At 37.6% G+C, this 17939-nt stretch overlaps 1 protein-coding gene across 2 annotated transcripts in view; it reads left to right on the top strand.

Moving 5' to 3' along the window:
* Positions 1–17939, top strand: part of CNTNAP2 (contactin associated protein 2) — a 2246749-nt gene that overhangs the window by 1700734 nt on the left and 528076 nt on the right. For both annotated transcript variants that reach the window (XM_074378960.1, XM_003929829.4), the window contains one exon: positions 17704–17860. In XM_074378960.1, coding sequence (XP_074235061.1) covers positions 17704–17860 — 157 coding nt within the window. The remainder of the gene's footprint in view (positions 1–17703; positions 17861–17939) is intronic.

Raw genomic sequence — 17939 nt, 5'->3', positions numbered from 1 at the left:
GTCTTTGTAAAGCTTCTGACTGTGAGCCAGGCTTTAACAGAACTCCTGCTTTACTCCCTTCGTGTGGGTTATGCTATATAGCTCTAAAGTCTACCAAGAATCTGTCAAGGTATCAGCTTTTATTACACATTATCTTAAACCTAAAGAAGACAGAGAGGACAGAACCCGGGAAATCCAATGAGTAAATTTCTCAGAAATGAAAGTGGATAGAACCCAGAAATCCTCATAAGTGAATTTTCTTGTGAATAAAAAGTGCAATAGAAAAACAATTTGTTTTGACAGATACAGAAATCTTTTGTTTGTTTAAGATTTGCCTGCTTTTGTAAATGTAATAAGCTACAAACAATTTTTAAATTTCTCGCTTCAGTAAAATTGTCTTTCCTTGGGTCATGATTCTGAACACTGATATAACTGTACAGCATGACAGATAGGGTAGGTGTAGAAAATTGTGTTGAATTGTCATTGAGTGTTGGCTACACCAGGGTCTCCCAGAATATAGAAAGCCTGGTGCTAGTTAGAAAATGGGCTCCTCTTCTCTGCAGGCCAATTAGTTTCAGCCAGCCTCGTGAGCAGCCTGCAGCCTGGAGTCAGCCCTGACTCCTGCCCTCCCAAATCAACCTGCACTACCATATCTTAAGAGCAAACTGTCAAAACAAGTCCCCAGTTTACTTTTTTTTAAAGTCAGTGTAAGACACAAGTAGATTATTAAGCTTGCTGAAAAACTAGATCCAGAGTAATTAAAACAATTTTAATGCTGCTAAGAAAAAAAAAAAGGGATATGACAAAAGTCATGACACAAGGCATATAAATAAGATTATTGCTTATGGATGATGGCTGTTCGAAAGATAAGCCCAATTATGAACACCAATACAGATTCTGCAAATCCATGTTCAGAGGCGGTTACATAAGTCATAACTGCTATAACTTTTACATAGAAAAAATTGCAGTTATTCGTTAATCAACTGAGGCCAGGAGAAACTGATTAGGCGTGATAAAGTTGCCTCAGGCGAAATCAAATTTCAACTGATAGACTGAGGAATAAAGAAAGGAAAAAAGATTCCGAAACACCAGAATTCAAAATGTGCGTATGATTTTTTAAATTTATTTTCTCTTTTTTCTCTTTTAAAGATGTGTTTGGATGTGAAAAAGGAAATAGAAATAAAGACTAGCATTCGTGCATCTGAAAAATATTTATCGAGTGCCTACTATGGACAGGTGCTATTTATCAGAAACCAAAACAACAGCTCAACTCTACTGGATCATAGACTCTGGTGGGAAAGAACAAAATAAACAATAAACATAACAGTATCTAATATTACAGGTGGATAAATGCAAATAAATGAAGTAGGATAGGGGGTAGGGAGTGAAGGAACGATGTTCTTTGGAGGTTATTAAGAGAAAGCCAGCCTAACAAAATGGCATGCGAAGAACAGCTAAGGAAGGAGAATGAAAGGTCCTCGTGGATACGTATTAAGAAAGAGAATTTCACGTGGCAAAAATAGCCCCTCCCAAGCCCTAAAGTGGGAAGGTGCGTGGGTGTTTAAGGAGCAGCAAGGTGGCTGGGACAGCACGAGCAGAAGGTTTGAACAAGAAAAGAGGTCAGTGATAAATAAGAAATTCATTCTTCTTAGAAAATGGGGCGATGCATCCAGGCAAGGCTATAAAGATTAATAATTAAAATCAGAGAGGCAGGTGGTTTTGATGTTTTGGGGTTTGCTTCCTAATAGATATCTTAATGAAATTATTCATCCAGAGCTGCAAAGCACCAATAACCAAAAATATATCTGAATATTGTGTGATTTTTCACATTCATTACAATCAAACTGAAATCAGTTGCCTTGCCAGAAAAGAAAATATGACTAATTGACATAATGTGAAGGGCTTTGGAGAATGGCGTTTAATACCAGCAGGTTAAGCAACAGACTAATGAAACAAGTTTTAGTTAAATACACACGAGGAAAAATTTATTCTGTGTTTTTGTGTCCATTTCTGTTGTTGTTGTCAGGGAAAAAATAATAAGGGCAAATTTTAGTGATTTCGCTATTTAAATGTGTCCCTTTTACCCACTTGAAACATCTGCCACTTTTATTGTTATTGAATTTTTTGTTATCTTACTTTCTGTGAGATTGGAGGACTTTGAATTTCTGCCACTTTTATTAACTGCTTGTGCCATCGAGAAAGGCTTTAGCATCTTAGTTTCCTGGGAGGAAGACCGGGTAATGGATGAATAACGTGTGACTGCCAGTTTGATGTGTTATAAACAAAAAAGAATTTCTGCCCCCACTGAACAGCAGGCATGATATGAGACGTCAGATTTTGTGCTGCGTAAGCGGCATCTTGCTATGCTGTTGAAGAATGGACATTTTTCAGATAGTAAGTAACACATGACTGGAGAGTAACAAGTATTGGGTTGGTGCAAAAGTCATTGCAGTTTTTGGCATTACCTTTATACTAAAAACCGCAATGACTTTTGCACCAACCTAATAAAGGTCGAGGCTAAATATTTTAATGTTGTCAATTTTATTTTCTTTCTTAATGTGTTACATAGTAGTAAAGAAGAGGCCAGTTCAGAAAGTCTCAGTATTAGGGTTTATCTGTCCCTCTTATCCTTTTCAGGACTCTGCTGGTTACGTCTTAATCAGATTGGGTTGTTTAAGAAACCAAACTCAGCTTGAGATGTTGTCCAAGGCAATGTTTATGCAGGGTTGATCAGGCCCCAGCATGCTGGGAAGAAGTTGTAAACATCATAAAAGTGATTGTAGTTATCGATCAGTATTGGTCCAATCCTCAGAGCTTTGATCTTTCCTTCTTTGCCAATTTCTTTTACTTTTGACTACAGATACATTCAGAACGCCCCTATCTTGCAGAAGCCACACTTTCTCCTTCATCACCCTTTGGCTGCTCTGTCTCTCTCTCTTCGTGCTCAGAAGGCTTTTCTGTTTTCATCATTCACCTTTGCTTCCTTACATCACCTTAACCTCTTAAAGCTTGATCACCTGAACATGGATCTGCCATTCAGATGATTCTAATCCTCAAATCCAATGACATGGGCCAAGCTTTACTCTTGGAACATTGTAACATTTACTTTTCTGAAACATTCACCACTCATTTACCTGCTCGAAGCTGGAGTGCAGAATCAGTGTCCAGGTGGAACTCCCAGTCTATAGGGGAGACAAGCACATAAAATAACTGCAATACAATACATGAATCAAAAGAATGATTGGTGGGTGCCTGTATTCCCAGCTACTCAGGAGGCTGAGGCAGGAGAATTGCTTGAACCTGGGAGGTAGAGGTTGCAGTGAGCCAAGATTGCACCATTGCCCTCCAGGCTGGGCAACAAAAGTGAAACTCCATCTCAATAATAACAACAACAGCTAAGTTCTGCATAAACTGTGGCTTAACACAAATAGGAAACAAATGCAAATGGCCGTGGGGTATGAAAATGAAAGCATATTTCAGAGAAGTAACATTCTTCAAATCCCATTGTCTGGAGTCTTTCCAGTCTTTCTAGAGTCTTCCTTCTTCTCCTGTGTTGCAGCACCCTAAGAGGCAGGGTCTTAGCTGGCTATGTGTCCCATTCCACAGACTGTTGCATGCTCAGGTGTCAGTTGTCACTGTGGATGACTCACAGATTTAAAGATTTGGCTCCGGCTGGGCATGGTGCCTCATACCTGTAATCCTAGCACTTTGGGAGGCTGAGATGGGTGGATTACTTGAGACCAGGTTCAAAACCAGCCTGGCCAACATGGTAAAATCCTGTCTCCATGGAAAAATTAGCCAGGCCTGGTGGCAGGTGCCTGTAATCCCAGCTACTCAGGAGGCTGAGGCAAGAGAATCGCTTGAACCTGGGAGGCAGAGTTTGCAGGGAGCCAAGATTACAGCATTGCTCCAGCCTGAGCAGCAAGAGTAAAACTGTCTCAAAAAAAAAAAAAAAAAAAAAAAAAAGGGATTTAGCTCTAATTTTTCTCTCTCGAAGTCAGAAGCCCCATCCCTTGTACATCCTCATTTCCAAGTCACTATGTCAGAGAGCTTCTCAACCAGGGTGCTACTGGCATTTGGAGTGGGACAGTTATTTGCTGTGCAGAACTATCTAACAGGCTGTAAGACATTCAGCATTCATGGGACCTGAGGCACTGCATACTGGTGGCACCTTACAAATGTTTCCAAATCATACCTGAGCAGGTAAAGCCAGTCCTGATTGAGACCCACTAGCACCTCAAATTCACCCTCTATAAAATTAAACTGAAAAAGTGTTAGTTTCCCCTAAAATTAACACTCTCCTATTTACATTTCTTTTTCTTTTTCTTTTTCTTTTTTTTTTCTTTTTGAGATGGAGTCTCACTCTGCCACCCAGGCTGGAGTACAGTGGCACAGTCATGGCTCACTGCAACCTCTGCCTCCTGGGTTCAAGCAATTCTCCTGCCTCAACCTACTGAGTAGCTGGAATGACAGGCAGCTACCACCATGCCGAACTGATTTTTGTATTTTTAGTAGCGATTGGGTTTCACCATGTTGGCCAGGCTGGTCTTGAACTACTGACCTTATGTTCCACCTGCCTCAGCATCCCAAAGTGCTGGGATTACAGGAGTGAGCCACCATGCCTGGCCTTCCTATTGACATTTCTTTCAAAATGTTCAGATTTGCCTCATTGTAAACCAAGCAGCTACCACTAGCTGATCCATCAGGTCACCGAATCCTACTAATATCCTTTTACAGTATGTTTTGTCTCTCTCTGTGTTAGGCAGAATGCCATGTCCTTGATACTCCATGTCTTTATCACCTAATATGTGCTACTTGGTTTCTCTATTTATAGTCACCTTGCCCTTATGTCACACTGTATAATAAAACATTACCTTGATCATGCCTCTCCCTCACTTTAAAACCCACAGTAACAGACTTTGACTGTACGATTAAGGCCAAATAGATACAATAAAAGCCTTCCGCCATAAACATTTTTAAAATGCATTAAAAATAATTTTCTAAAGCCTTTTCAATGTATGATTGAGCATGCAAAAAAGTGACAAAGATCCTTGAGGCCTGAAATGAAGCAAAACCATGAACCAAGAGTATAAATAAATGCTAAAGCCAGAAGCTGACCTAAAGGCTGCTGTCAGTTCCATGCAACCTTCCCCTTTCATTTCAGTGGCTAGATAAGGAAAAAGGGTCCATGCCAAGTAATAAATTATATCAAATATCCCTTTATGGAAAATAGAATCCAGGAGGTTAGACTCTCAATGAAAAACAAAACTAAAAACTGAAAAATACACTCTATAAAAGAAGATAATATAAAAATTTTGATTATCCAAACTTTGGCTAAGAGTAAAAAGAAGAAATTACCCTTTGGAGCTGTGTAATAGAAAGCCAGCTCTGATGCATGTTTACAGCTAACTTCACAGCATTTGAATGGCGGGAAAAAAAATCAAGCTGAAAATATATTTTAAAAAGGTCCCAGATTGGTAATGTCTCTATGTATCTGAGAAAAGCAAATGCAGATGGTCTAAGAGAGACATGCCTTCAACTGAACCTCACAGGATTCTTACAGACACATTTTCCAGGAACAGGATCTCAAAAGAAAAAAATAGTCACCAAATGTATGGGGAAACAAGATACCGTAATTGTGAATCAATGCAGATAACTAATAACATTTTCAGTCCTACAAAAACTTCAGGTATTGAAATTATTGGATTGAAAAAATTGTTAAAGAGAGAATTTAATATACTGTCAAAAATAATGGGTAACATTTGAAAAAGAACCCAATAAATGTTATAGGAATGAAAACATAATAGACAACATTAAAAGCATAATGTTAGAGATAAATAGCAGTTTCTACCCAGCTGAAGTAGGAATAGTGAAATTGAAAACAAATTCTGAAGAAATTTTCCAGAAATCAGCCCAGTGAGACAAAGAGTTGTCAAATATGAAAAATATATATATTCAGAGCACAGAGATTAGATCAAGACCAAGGAAATTGGATCAGGACCAATCAATACATCTCTAATTGGAGTTGTGGAAGAAGAGGTAATAGTGGTGAGGCCTCATTTTGGTGAATGATGGCTAAGAATTCATCAGAACCAAAGAAATATGCAGATTCAGATTCAGATTAAGCTGTCCTGGTGGATGTAAACCAGAATGAAAGAAATCCCTAGCTAAACAGAAATTACAGATTGTTTGCAAAAGAATGGAAATGAAACTGACCACTGACTTCTTGACAAGGGAACCCTGAAGACATTAGAATATTTTCAAACTACTGTGAGAAAATAACCATTGACCTTGAATATACCTAGAAAAAAACACCTAAATAAGGTCTAAATAAAGACTTTTTAGGACAAAATAGGGGTTATATACTACCCTCTGACCTTCAATAAAAGACTGTCCAAAGACTGTATTACAGAAAAAGAGAAAAAAAGATCTCATAAAAATAGTCTGAGATAGAAAATCAGAGGGAACAAAGAAAATAGTAAAATATCAGTAAATATATGCACACATTGACAATATTGAGCAATAAAGTTTAATTTGTGACAGTTAAAGAAAACAAGATGAAGCTAAAAAATTAGATAAAATACCTTATATGTAAGGAAGAGAAACAAGCTATAAAATGGCTGTATTGTTTGGGAAAAGAATACATATACTAAGTTGAAACACTGTTAAGTTAAATATGAAATTTAAAGTTTCTAGAGTATCTACCAAAATAATGATATTTAAGAGAATGTAAAATCCTAAACCAGTAGAAAGTATATAGAACAAGGAAAAAATTATCAATTCAAAAGGAAGAAAAACAGATACCTAAAAAAGAGTAACAATCAAAAGCAAACAAGAAAGAAAAAAGGTACAAATATTTGGAAATAAGTCCACATCAGTTATCACAATAAACAGATTAGGCTTTCCAGGTAAAAGGTAATTTTAGACAATTAAAAAGAAAAACTATATACTGTACACAAGAAACATTAAAAACATTAAGGACACCACTAAGTCTGAAAAAAAGATAATAGAAAACAAGGCCAGGAAATTACAGATTCAAAAAAGCTATTATGAGCCTATTAGATGAGGACCAATCAATACATCTCTAGTTGGAGTTGTGGAAGAAGAGGTAAGAGTGAGGAGGCCTTATTTTGGTGAATGATGGCTAAGAATTCACCAGAACCAAAGAAACTTGCAGATTAAGATTCAGATTAAGGTGTCATAGTGGATTTTAGGATTTTACATTCTTTTAAATATAATTTTAGTAGATAACCTAGAAACTTTAAATTTTATATTTAACTTAACAGTGTCTCAACTTAGTATATTTATTCTCTTCCCAAACAATAAAACAATTTTATAGCCTGTTCCTCTTCCTTAATACAAATGCAAATGTAAGAGAAAAAAAATCTTATAATTCATACAGACCATTACAATAGGATAAAAATTTCCAAATTACTGAAAATACCCAATGCTAAATGGGAAGATTGAAAGATACAGTATTATAGAAGAAGCTTTTAATATAGATGTCTGTCAGTAATTATACATCAAAAGACTTTAAAAATCATTAAGTCTACAAAACAGCAGTATCCAAAAGAACTTTCTGAGGCAATCAAAATATTTTCTGTCCAATATGGTAGCCATTAGCACATATAGCTAGTGAGGCTGAAATTCTAAATTTTAGACAGCTGCATGTACCTATTGGTTACCTACTGGGCAACACAGACAGGATTAAATAGCATAATCAACAACTTTGAGTCAATGGACACATAGAACAATTAGAAAATAAACATTTTTTCAAGCACAGGTAAAATATTTTTGAATATTGACCACAGACTGGCATCTTTAAATCAAATCTCAACAAATTTCAGGTTATTGGTATCATAAATCCTGTTCTCTGACCTTGATTAATTAAATTTTAAAACTCAGCTGAAAAGACACCTTATCCAAAAAAGCTAAAAGCAAAACATAGATTAGACATTTTTTAAAAAACTTCTAAATAATCCCTAAATCATAGAAGAAATAATAATGAAAATTAGATAGTACCCATTATCAAATAATGATGACAGCAGGATTCAAAATTTGAGGGATATTCCTACTGTGATATTTTGGTAGAATTTATAGTCTTTTTTTTTTTTTTTTTTTTTTTTTTGAGACGGAGTTTCGCTCTTGCTACCCAGGCTGGAGTGCAATGGCGCGATCTCGGCTCACCGCAACCTCCGCCTCCTAGATTCAGGCAATTCTCCTGCCTCAGCCTCCTGAGTAGCTGGGATTACAGGCACGCGCCACCATTCCCAGCTAATTTTTTATATTTTTAGTAGAGACGGGGTTTCACCATGTTGACCAGGATGGTCTCGATCTCTCGACTTCGTGATCCGCCCGCCTCGGCCTCCCAAAGTGCTGGGATTACAGGCGTGAGCCACCGCACCCGGCCTATAGTCTTATATGTATATAGTACAAGCTTAGAAAGGCTAAAAATTACTGAGCCAAACATCCATCCTAAGATATTAGACAAAGAAGGGAATTCTTGTACACTTTTGGTGGGAATGTAAATTAGGACAGCCATTATGAGAAACAGCATGAAAATTCGTCAAAAAAAATTAAAAATAGATCTGCCAGATGATCCAGCCATCTCTCTTCCTGCTATGTATTCTTTAAAAATGAAATCAGCATGTCGAAGAGGTATCTGCATTCCCATGTTCATCCAGCATTATTCACAATAACCCAGATATGGAATCAACCTAGGCATCCGTGAATGGAAAAAGAGAAAGTGGTATTTAAACACAGTGATTTTTGGCAACATGACCATAGAAGACATTATGTTGAGTGAAATGAGCTAGGCACAGAAAGACAAATACCTCATAATCTCCCTTATATGTGGAATTTTTAAAAGTTGAACTCATAGAATTAGAGAGTTGAATGGTGGTTACCAGAGGCTAGGGAATGGGAAGCTGCAGAGTTGTTGATCAAAGGATATAAAACTTTAGATAGAGAGGAGGAATAAGTTCAGGAGATCTGTTGTACAACATGATGATTATAGCTAATAACAATGTATTGCATTTTGAATATTGCTGAGAGTATACAAAAAGTAGCATGTGAGGTAATGCATATGTTAATTAGCTCCACTGAGCCATTTCACAGTGTAGACATATTTCTAAACACCATATTATACATGTTAAATATATATAATTTTTATTTGTTAATTAAAAATTATTTTAAAAAGAATAGACAGATTCCAGGATATTTTCAAAGGAAGTAGAACAAATGAAATAAATGTAAAAGCAGGAATATATGAACAGGGAAATCAACCATACAGTAAATAAAAATCAACAAATTGATTTTTTGAAGAGACTAGCAAAATCAATAAACTTCCAACTAGACTGGTCAAAAAAGAGAAGGAAAATATATTAGTAGAAATGAAGAAAGGGACATAAACACAACTATTTCCCAATATATTTAAATACAATGGGCGAATTCATTTAAAACAACATCTACCTAGAATATTACATAAATTAGAATATAATTAGAACATAAAAATAGACATAAGAATAATCTTATAATTAAAGATATTAAATTATATGAGCCTCAGACAGTTTTCCAAATTATTCTAACATCACCCCCCAACCATTCTTTGAGGCCAGTATTAACTTGATACCAAAAACATAGTGCAACAAAGGGGAATTATAGGCCAAAGTCATTCCTGAATATAGTGGCAAAAACCCCAAACAAAAATAGCAAAGTGAACCCCACTATATAGATGAATAATGATTTCTCACAATAAGGTTGATTTTTTTTAATTACTATTATTAGAAAAAAATCTCTAGGAAAAAACTTTTTATCATTTTAATAAGAGAAGACAACAGATTGAATAAAATTCAGTATTGACGCACGTAAAAAAAAATCTAGCAAATGATAAATGGCATATAACTTCCTTAAACATAAAGATGAACTGTTTATTCTTAACAAGTGATAGCAGCATCGAAACTCAATGGTTACACATTAAAAGCATTTTCTTTGAAGTCTGGAAGCACATAAAGACGCTCATCACCAAGTCAGTTTAACATTGAACGAAATGGATCATAACCACTGCATTAGGACAGGAAAGAAGATATATTTAATAAATAGATAAGAGTTTTGAAAGGAATAACTATTGTTAAGAGAATTAAGAGAAACAAAAAGAATCAAACACACAGCATATGGTCCCATTCCATCACTTTGGTATTCTTAATCACACTTGTTTCTGGAGACCGTGGTACAAAGGAATGAGCCAGGGTTACTGAAGGGTCCTGCAGTGCCCGTGACCACAAGAGAAACCAGAACCCAGTTAACTTAGAGTGAACTGGCCTATTCTGTTCTCTTTAACACTGCTCAGAATTGCAAACTCCCATATAATCTGTTACTTCAGTTCCATTCAAATTAATAATATCTAATTCATTTGAATAAGACTTAAATATTTGATTCTACTGCATCAAATTCTGTTCAGTGAAATCAGTCCTTGATTGAAATCCATTAAGTACAATTCAGTAAAATTTAAATATTATGCAGTACAATTAATTTTTAATTAATTAACATTTCAGTTTAGGTCCATTTTGATCTGAACTTCAACTCTACATTTCTAAATTTGGTTTCTATTCAAATCAATAAAATATAGCAAAATCCAGTGTAATTCCAAAAGATACAACCTGAAGCTAATCAACTGCATTTATGTCTATTCATCCCTAATCAGATGAGTTTAGTGACATTCAATCACAGAAAGATAAAACGTTCACCTTTAACTACCAAATTGAATGTTTATATTAGAACTTCAGAATTATGAGTTTTTCCCAAACTCACATCACCATCTGCAGTATAACTCCACAGGATTTTATCTTCACTCATTCTTTGGTTTGTATGTTAACATAGAACAATGTAGAATTGGATGGGTAGAAAACAAAAGAGATTATTGCTATCCTGTTTAATAAGCTAAAATCATAGGTAATGAGATAATAACTTTTGCATTTATGAAAATGTCAATACATGATTTTAAATTTTATTTTTAAAGTTCTTAATTTAAATAGTTAAAGACAGGCATTTTTGGCTGAGTGTGGTAGCTCATGCCTGTAATCCCAGCACTTTAGGAGGCTGAGGTAGGTGGACAACCTGAGGTTGGGAGTTCGAGACCAGCCTGACCAACATGGAGAAATCCCATCTCTACTAAAAATACAAAATTAGCTGAGCATAACGATCCTAACTATGTCTGAAATCTCAGCATGCCTGTAATTCCAGCTATTTGGGAGGCTGAGGCAGGAGAATTGCTTGAACCCAGGAGGTGAAAGTTGCAGTGAGCCAAGATCATATCATTGCACTCCAGCCTGAGCAAAAGGAGCAAAACTGTCTCAAAAAGAAAGAAAGAAAGAAAGAAAAAACAAGGCATTTTTGACTCAAGACCATGGTTATAAAACTGAAAAAATAAAGAATTACAGTGACTATATTATTCAGAAAAAAATAATTGGGAATTAAGTTCAGATGTTATCTAGTAACACCATTAACACCTCTTTGTATCTTACCAAGTAAACAATGTCCAGTCATCTGGGCCCCCTTGTTTCTTTATAGATGTTTCAAAGTGTCCGATGAACTCTATCTACCACTGTCCTTTTCCCAGCTCAGTATATGGCAGACTGGTGTAATGGTAAGGATCACAAGGAGACTGAGTCTCAAACTCTTCCTCTGAGATTCTTATTCTACAGGACAGGGAATCTATATTGTTTACAAGAGACTTAGGGGCATCACAAGTAAGTTGAAAACCCTTCCCTTTACTTACCTCCCACCAGAGGCTGAAAAAAAATAACCATCAGTTATTACTCCGTGGCTTCACCTCCCCCACCTCATCCTCCCGTGAGGAGCCTGAGACTTTGGTTACCATGGCCTAGGTCTTGGAAGTGATTCTGTAGGGACAAACTCCACATGTAAAAGAAGGGAAAGCTGTCTGTATTTAAGCCAGAGAACTCTAGGACTAGTAGCCTGTTTCCATTTCCAGTCCCTGGGGCAGGGGTTCCTGTCAGCTTTAGCTTTAAGCCTCTGTGTCCCTGGAAGCATACACATCCATCCTGGGGAAATAAAGAAAATTCTAGCCTGCTTGATCTTCCCAACTACAGCCATGAGATGATTTGGAGGACTCTACACTGGCTACAGCACCTCCAAATTTCTTCTCTGCTTCATCCCATCCTGGAGGTTATTATAAAAGCCATTTTATCTTTCTTGTTATTTAGGACATTTGCTCTGGAAGGAAGGTTTTTCACAGGTGTAAGAATGTTTTAAACGGTCTAGAATTGCAGCAATTAAGGTTGTCTATACTTAGTAAGAATATCATCACCATTCATAACTTGATTTGGATGTTGTAATTGGATCGGGGTGGTCAGCTGAAATTTACTTACCAAGTGGAGAAAAAAGATTTGGCAGTGCTAAGATAGGAAGAGAGAAGGAAGTAGGAGATTTTTCTGAGCAAGAGTCGCTTAAACAAAGAATCATGCACTGCAGGAACCTTCAGACAACCGAATGCTACCAGAGAGCAGAGCCCAGGAAGGACTGCCAGCAAGCTGCCAGCAAGGGACACTAAGAACAACAGTGAAAAGTGTGTTTCTACAGCAGTGGTACCTGTTCTATTTCCTCAGCTAAAGAGACCCCAGGGACTCTTTAACGGAATTTGTAGATAAGGTTGTAATCGTAGATAGGATAAAACCAGGATTCATCAAGCTAAAAAGATGCTTTTACATTTTCGTTTTAGAGATTATATACCCTTGTGGTATTATTTTTAATCTCCGATAGAAACAGTGGGAATGAAACAAATTAAATATCCCAGTGACTGTGCTGGGTCTTATCTCAGAGGGCACCAGGATCATATTTATTTAAGCAGCCAGTTGAGTTACTTTGTGTAGCCCAGAAGTTCCAAAGAACACATTTTGAAAATCACAAGTATGTACCACATTTTCATCAAGTGGTCCCCAAGCATTCACCCTTGTGTTTCTGAAACAACTTCTTATTATTGATGAAAATAACAGAAAGCTATTGATTGATTGATTGGAGACAGTCTTGTTCTGTCACCCAGGCTGTCGTACAGTGGTACAATCTCAGCTCACTGCAAACTCCACCTCCTGGGTTCAAGTGATTCTCCTGTCTCATCGACCTACTGAGTTGCTGGGATTACAGGCACACACCACCACACCCAGCTAAGTTTTGTATTTTTAGTAGACACAGGGTTTCACCATGTTGGCCAGGCTGATCTCGAACCCCTGACCTCAGGCGGTCCGCCCACCTCAGTCTCCCAAAGTGCTGGGATTAAACATGGCACTCTCCACCTTTTTCCTCTTTCTGTAACATGGCCAGAAACAGAATCAGCAGAGACCTAGTGTAGCTTATGGGCCAAGTGACCTTAACATTTCTTTGGGTGGCTGAGTTGCTATAGTTTCTATAAATGGGATTTTTCAACCCTTATTGTTGGAACTCCGGACTGCTTCAAAAGAAAAGTATATTATTGGCCTTGGGAGGCATCAGAGAAGCTGGATGCTTTTCCAGTTGCCCTGATGGAAAAAGAAGAGAGAAGCAACATCTTAAACATAGAAAGCAAACACAGACCACATATGCTGGGACCAGGCATGGGTAAACAGAAGACACAGCTTCCTAGTGGACCTTTATGTCAGAAAGCGGCTGTGTTTCTCCCTTTGGAACAGGGTCCTGAGCTCTCCCTCTTGACTGTTTACCAGATTAAGTCAAATATACTTTTTTTTAATGTGGATACCAAACATGATCATGCCAAGAGAAAATCGTAACTTCCAAATTAAGTCAACTGCGCCCGGCTTATTGGTTTTATTAAGTCTTAGAAAACGTCTTTCCTTTCTAGCCTATTTCTTTCTCCCTTTCCTAGTTTAATCATTCAAACCTTAATAAACGCTTCACCGTAATAAAACCTGATCTGAAGTGAGTACAAACAGTATAATGATTATATTTAATTCAATTCATGTTAGATTGTTTTAATACAATATGCCTTACTTTGATAATTTAGCTCTAGTTAACTTAGAATGTCGTTCCTCATTACCTAATCTTGTTGCAGTGACTACACCTGCTTAATATAGTGAACTACAATCTTCATATGCTGAGGTTATAGAAGTTCTTGAACTCTTGGAAATAGATAATTAAATTATTTCTTTCCCCACCACTTTTTACCCTTGTCTTTTAAAACGGCTTTCCATTTTTATTGCCTTGAACGGTTTTTCCCCAAAGCCAATTAACAGGTAAATAATGATTTGTAAAGCAAAAAGTACCATTTCATTAGCATAGCACTGGAATAAGGGAATTCTTTGCTCAAAGTAAATTGAACAATTCTCCTCTTGCTGAATATAAAATACACAACAAATTAATAATTTATTTTAGTTACAGTGATTTAACCGAATTAGCCAATGCTAATAACAGAGTCTACAATTTGCTTTCTCTCTGGAATATGTTTTTCTTATTGGCATTCTTTTGTGGTAGATGTGGAAAGAGCTAAGGTCGGCATTTTGTGTTGTATTTAACTTATTTTCCTGGGAAAAAGAACAGAACAACATCAATTTTGCATCAACCTCCCTGGGAGCATTCATTGTATAAGGACTAAAGTATTGTGACTTGAGAAAGAGTGAGGAATGAGAGAAGCAGCTGGGAAACTAGGCTGCTTTTACCAGGTCACTAGCATGCCACCTCCTTGCACCTGCACTCCTTGCACATGGAGGAATTATCGCATCATCCCCTTGGATCCCATCCTGGTGTCTAATAAGAGTCCCTCTCTACAATGAGCAGAGGGTCTGCCCTAGGAGATTAACGTGCAGCCTGGATTCCATGCACAGTTGAGGGTTTCTACTGGAACAACCACTATAATCACCCAAGAGGTTCACCTTGCCTGCTGCCTAGACAGAGCCAATTCATTGAGACAGGGGAATTGCAATAGAGAAAGAGTAATTCATGCAGAGAGCTGTGTGGGAGACCAAAGTTTTATTATTACTCAAATCAGTCTCCCCAAGCATTTGGGGATCAGAATTTTTAAGGACTACTTGGTGGGTAGCGGGGAAGCCAGTGAGCCAGGAGGGCTGATTGTTCAGGGAATGAAATCATAGGGAGTTAAAGCTGTTTTCTTGTGCTGAGTCAGTTCCTGGGTGGGAACCACAAGATCAGATGGGCCAGTTTATTGATCTGAGTGGTGCCAGTTGATCCATCAAGTGCAGGGTCTGCAAAGTATCTCAAGCACCGATTGTAGATGCAGTTTAGGGAGGGTCAGAATCTTGTAGTCTCCAGCTGCCTGACTCTTAAACTACAATTTCTAATCTTATGGCTAATGTTAGTCCTACCAAGACAGTCTAGTCCCCAGGCAAGAAGAAGCTCTGCATTGGGAAAAGGCTGTTATCATCTTTGTTTTAAACTACAAACTGTAAACCAAGTTTCTTTCAAAGTTAATTCAGCCTATGTCCAGGAAGGAGCAAGGACAACTTGGAGGTTAGAAGCAAGATGAAGTCGATTAAATTAGATCTCTTTCACTGTCTCAGTCATAACTTTGCACAGGCAGCTTCACCACTGCCCAAACAGTTCAACAATGAGACTTCCTTTCCTAGGCTTCTGGGCACTCCTTTAAGGTGGGTGGAAATCAGCTACCTCTCTTCTCCTTTTTCCCTGCAGCATGTTTCCAGTAGTCTCATTCTGAAGGCAAAGCAGATGATTGTTATCCTCTCCTTTTACTGACAATGTCCTGATTTTTACAAAGAATACTGAGCCACACACAGCTTCTCTGATTCATGTAAATTACTATTACTGTCTACAACAAAAATATAACACAGTATTAGGATGTTTCTACTGGTCACTGGAAGGAACAGTCATAAATTGAGTGAAGATTCTGAGATACATAATCTTTCACTGGTTATTTGAGGTACAGGCAGGACAAAGAAATTACCTGCCAAGCAAACCTTTAACTCCACTTTTACAAGTGCCTGATTTGCCTTGTCTCCTCCACCAAGTGTGTTAGTATCCTCTAGTTTCCAAAAACAGTGATATTAACCAAAAGTTCCTTTGAGAGAATTTAGCGTGGGGTCAGTTTTTAAAATGCAATGCGATAAATGAATATGATAACCAGTTTGGGTAATTCTACATTTTCAGGGTCAGGTTGTGGCCTGCCCAGCCTCAAAGGCATTTCGTGAGGTCAGCATGGCACCCTCCACCTCTGTCCTCTTTCTGCAGTATGGCCACATACGGGATCAGCAGAGACCTAGTGCAGCTTATGGGCCAAATGACCTTAACATTTTTTTGGGTGGCTGAGTTGCTATAGTTTCTATAAATGGAGTTTTTCAAACCTTATTGTTGGAACTCTGGACTGCTTCAAAAGAAAAGTTTATTATTGGCCATGGGAAGCATCAGAGAGGCTGGATGTTTCACCACTTACCCTGATGGAAAAAGAAGGGAGAAGCAAATGTCTTAAACACAGAAAACAAACAGAGCACCCATATGCTGGGACCAGGCATGGGTAAACAGAAGACACAGCTTCAGGGTGGACTTTTATGTCGGAAAGCGGGTGTGTTTCTCCCTTTGGAATAGGGTCCTGAGCTCTCCCTCTTGACCGTTTACCAGATTAAGTCAAATATACTTTTTTAAATGTAGGTTCCAAACGTGATCATGCCAGGAGAAAATCATAACTTCCAAATTAAGTCAATACATAGAAAAATCAAGCAATTTATGTAGAGTGGGAGAATACCTGAGTAACTAACTCCTTTTTAAATTTAGAGGCCTTGCTCATTCATTGCATTCATTCTGGACTCCAGTCCCAGTACGTTCTCAGCAACTTTAGATTGCCCGCCTGTTAACAAAATTGTTCTTAAGGAAAACTATTGCAATAGCTGAGAAAGTACCACAGTATTTTTTTTTTTTTGCGTAATTCTAATATGGTCCTTACTTTTTGTATTTTTTGTTTAGATACTATAACTGTTCACACGGTAGCATCATATATATGTGCATGTGTATTTTACTTATCTCTATGTATATTTTACAGTTTCTTTATCCATTCATTGACTGATGGGCATTTAGGTTGGTTCCACATTTTTGTAATTGTGAATTGTGCTGCTATAAACATATATGTGCAAGTATCTTTTTTCGTATAATGACTTATTTTTCAATGGGTAGATACCCAGTAGTGGGATTGCTGGATCAAATGCTAGTTCTACTTTTAGTTCTAAGGAATCTCCACACTGTTTTCCATAGCAGTTATACTAGTTTACACACCCACCAGCATTGTAGAAGTGTTCCCTTTTTATCACATCCACACCAACATCTATTATTTTTTGATTTTTTGATTATGGGCATTCTTGTGGGAGTAAGGTAGTATTGTATTGTGGTTTTCATTTGCCTTTCCCTGATGATTAGTGATGTTGAGCATTTTTTCTTATGTTGGTTGGCCTTTTGTATATATTCTTTTGAAGATTTTCTATTCATTTCCTTAGCCCACTTTTTGATGAGATTTTTTTTTCTTGTTAATTTGTTCGAGTTCGTTGTAGATTCTGGATATTAGTACTTTGTCAGATAGATAAGTTGTGAAGATTTTCTCCCACTCTGTGGGTTGTCTGTTTGAAATAAATTGACTTTTAAGAGGGTTGCGTGATGTTCGGACTATCGGGGTATAGTCTGGGGAAGTGGGCGTAAGTGTGGCAGTATAATGACCGAACCCAGGTCTGTTTCTAACTATGCCTTTCCCTTTTCTTGTAGATGGAAGCCCTTACACTTGGTGGGTTGGCAAAGCCAATGAGAAGCACTACTACTGGGGAGGTTCGGGGCCTGGAATCCAGAAATGTGCCTGTGGCATTGAACGCAACTGCACAGATCCCAAGTACTACTGTAACTGCGATGCAGACTACAGGCAATGGTGAGTGCCTGCGGGCAGCACAGCCGGACTCACCCCCCGCAGTGTGCCTTTGTGTCAAACTAATTTGAATAGAATAAAG

Source organism: Saimiri boliviensis, chromosome 10 (assembly GCF_048565385.1).
Source record: "Saimiri boliviensis isolate mSaiBol1 chromosome 10, mSaiBol1.pri, whole genome shotgun sequence".
Classification (NCBI taxonomy): Eukaryota; Metazoa; Chordata; class Mammalia; order Primates; family Cebidae; genus Saimiri; species Saimiri boliviensis.
Note: the sequence above shows the minus strand (reverse complement) of the source record. Positions and strands in the feature narration are given on the sequence as shown.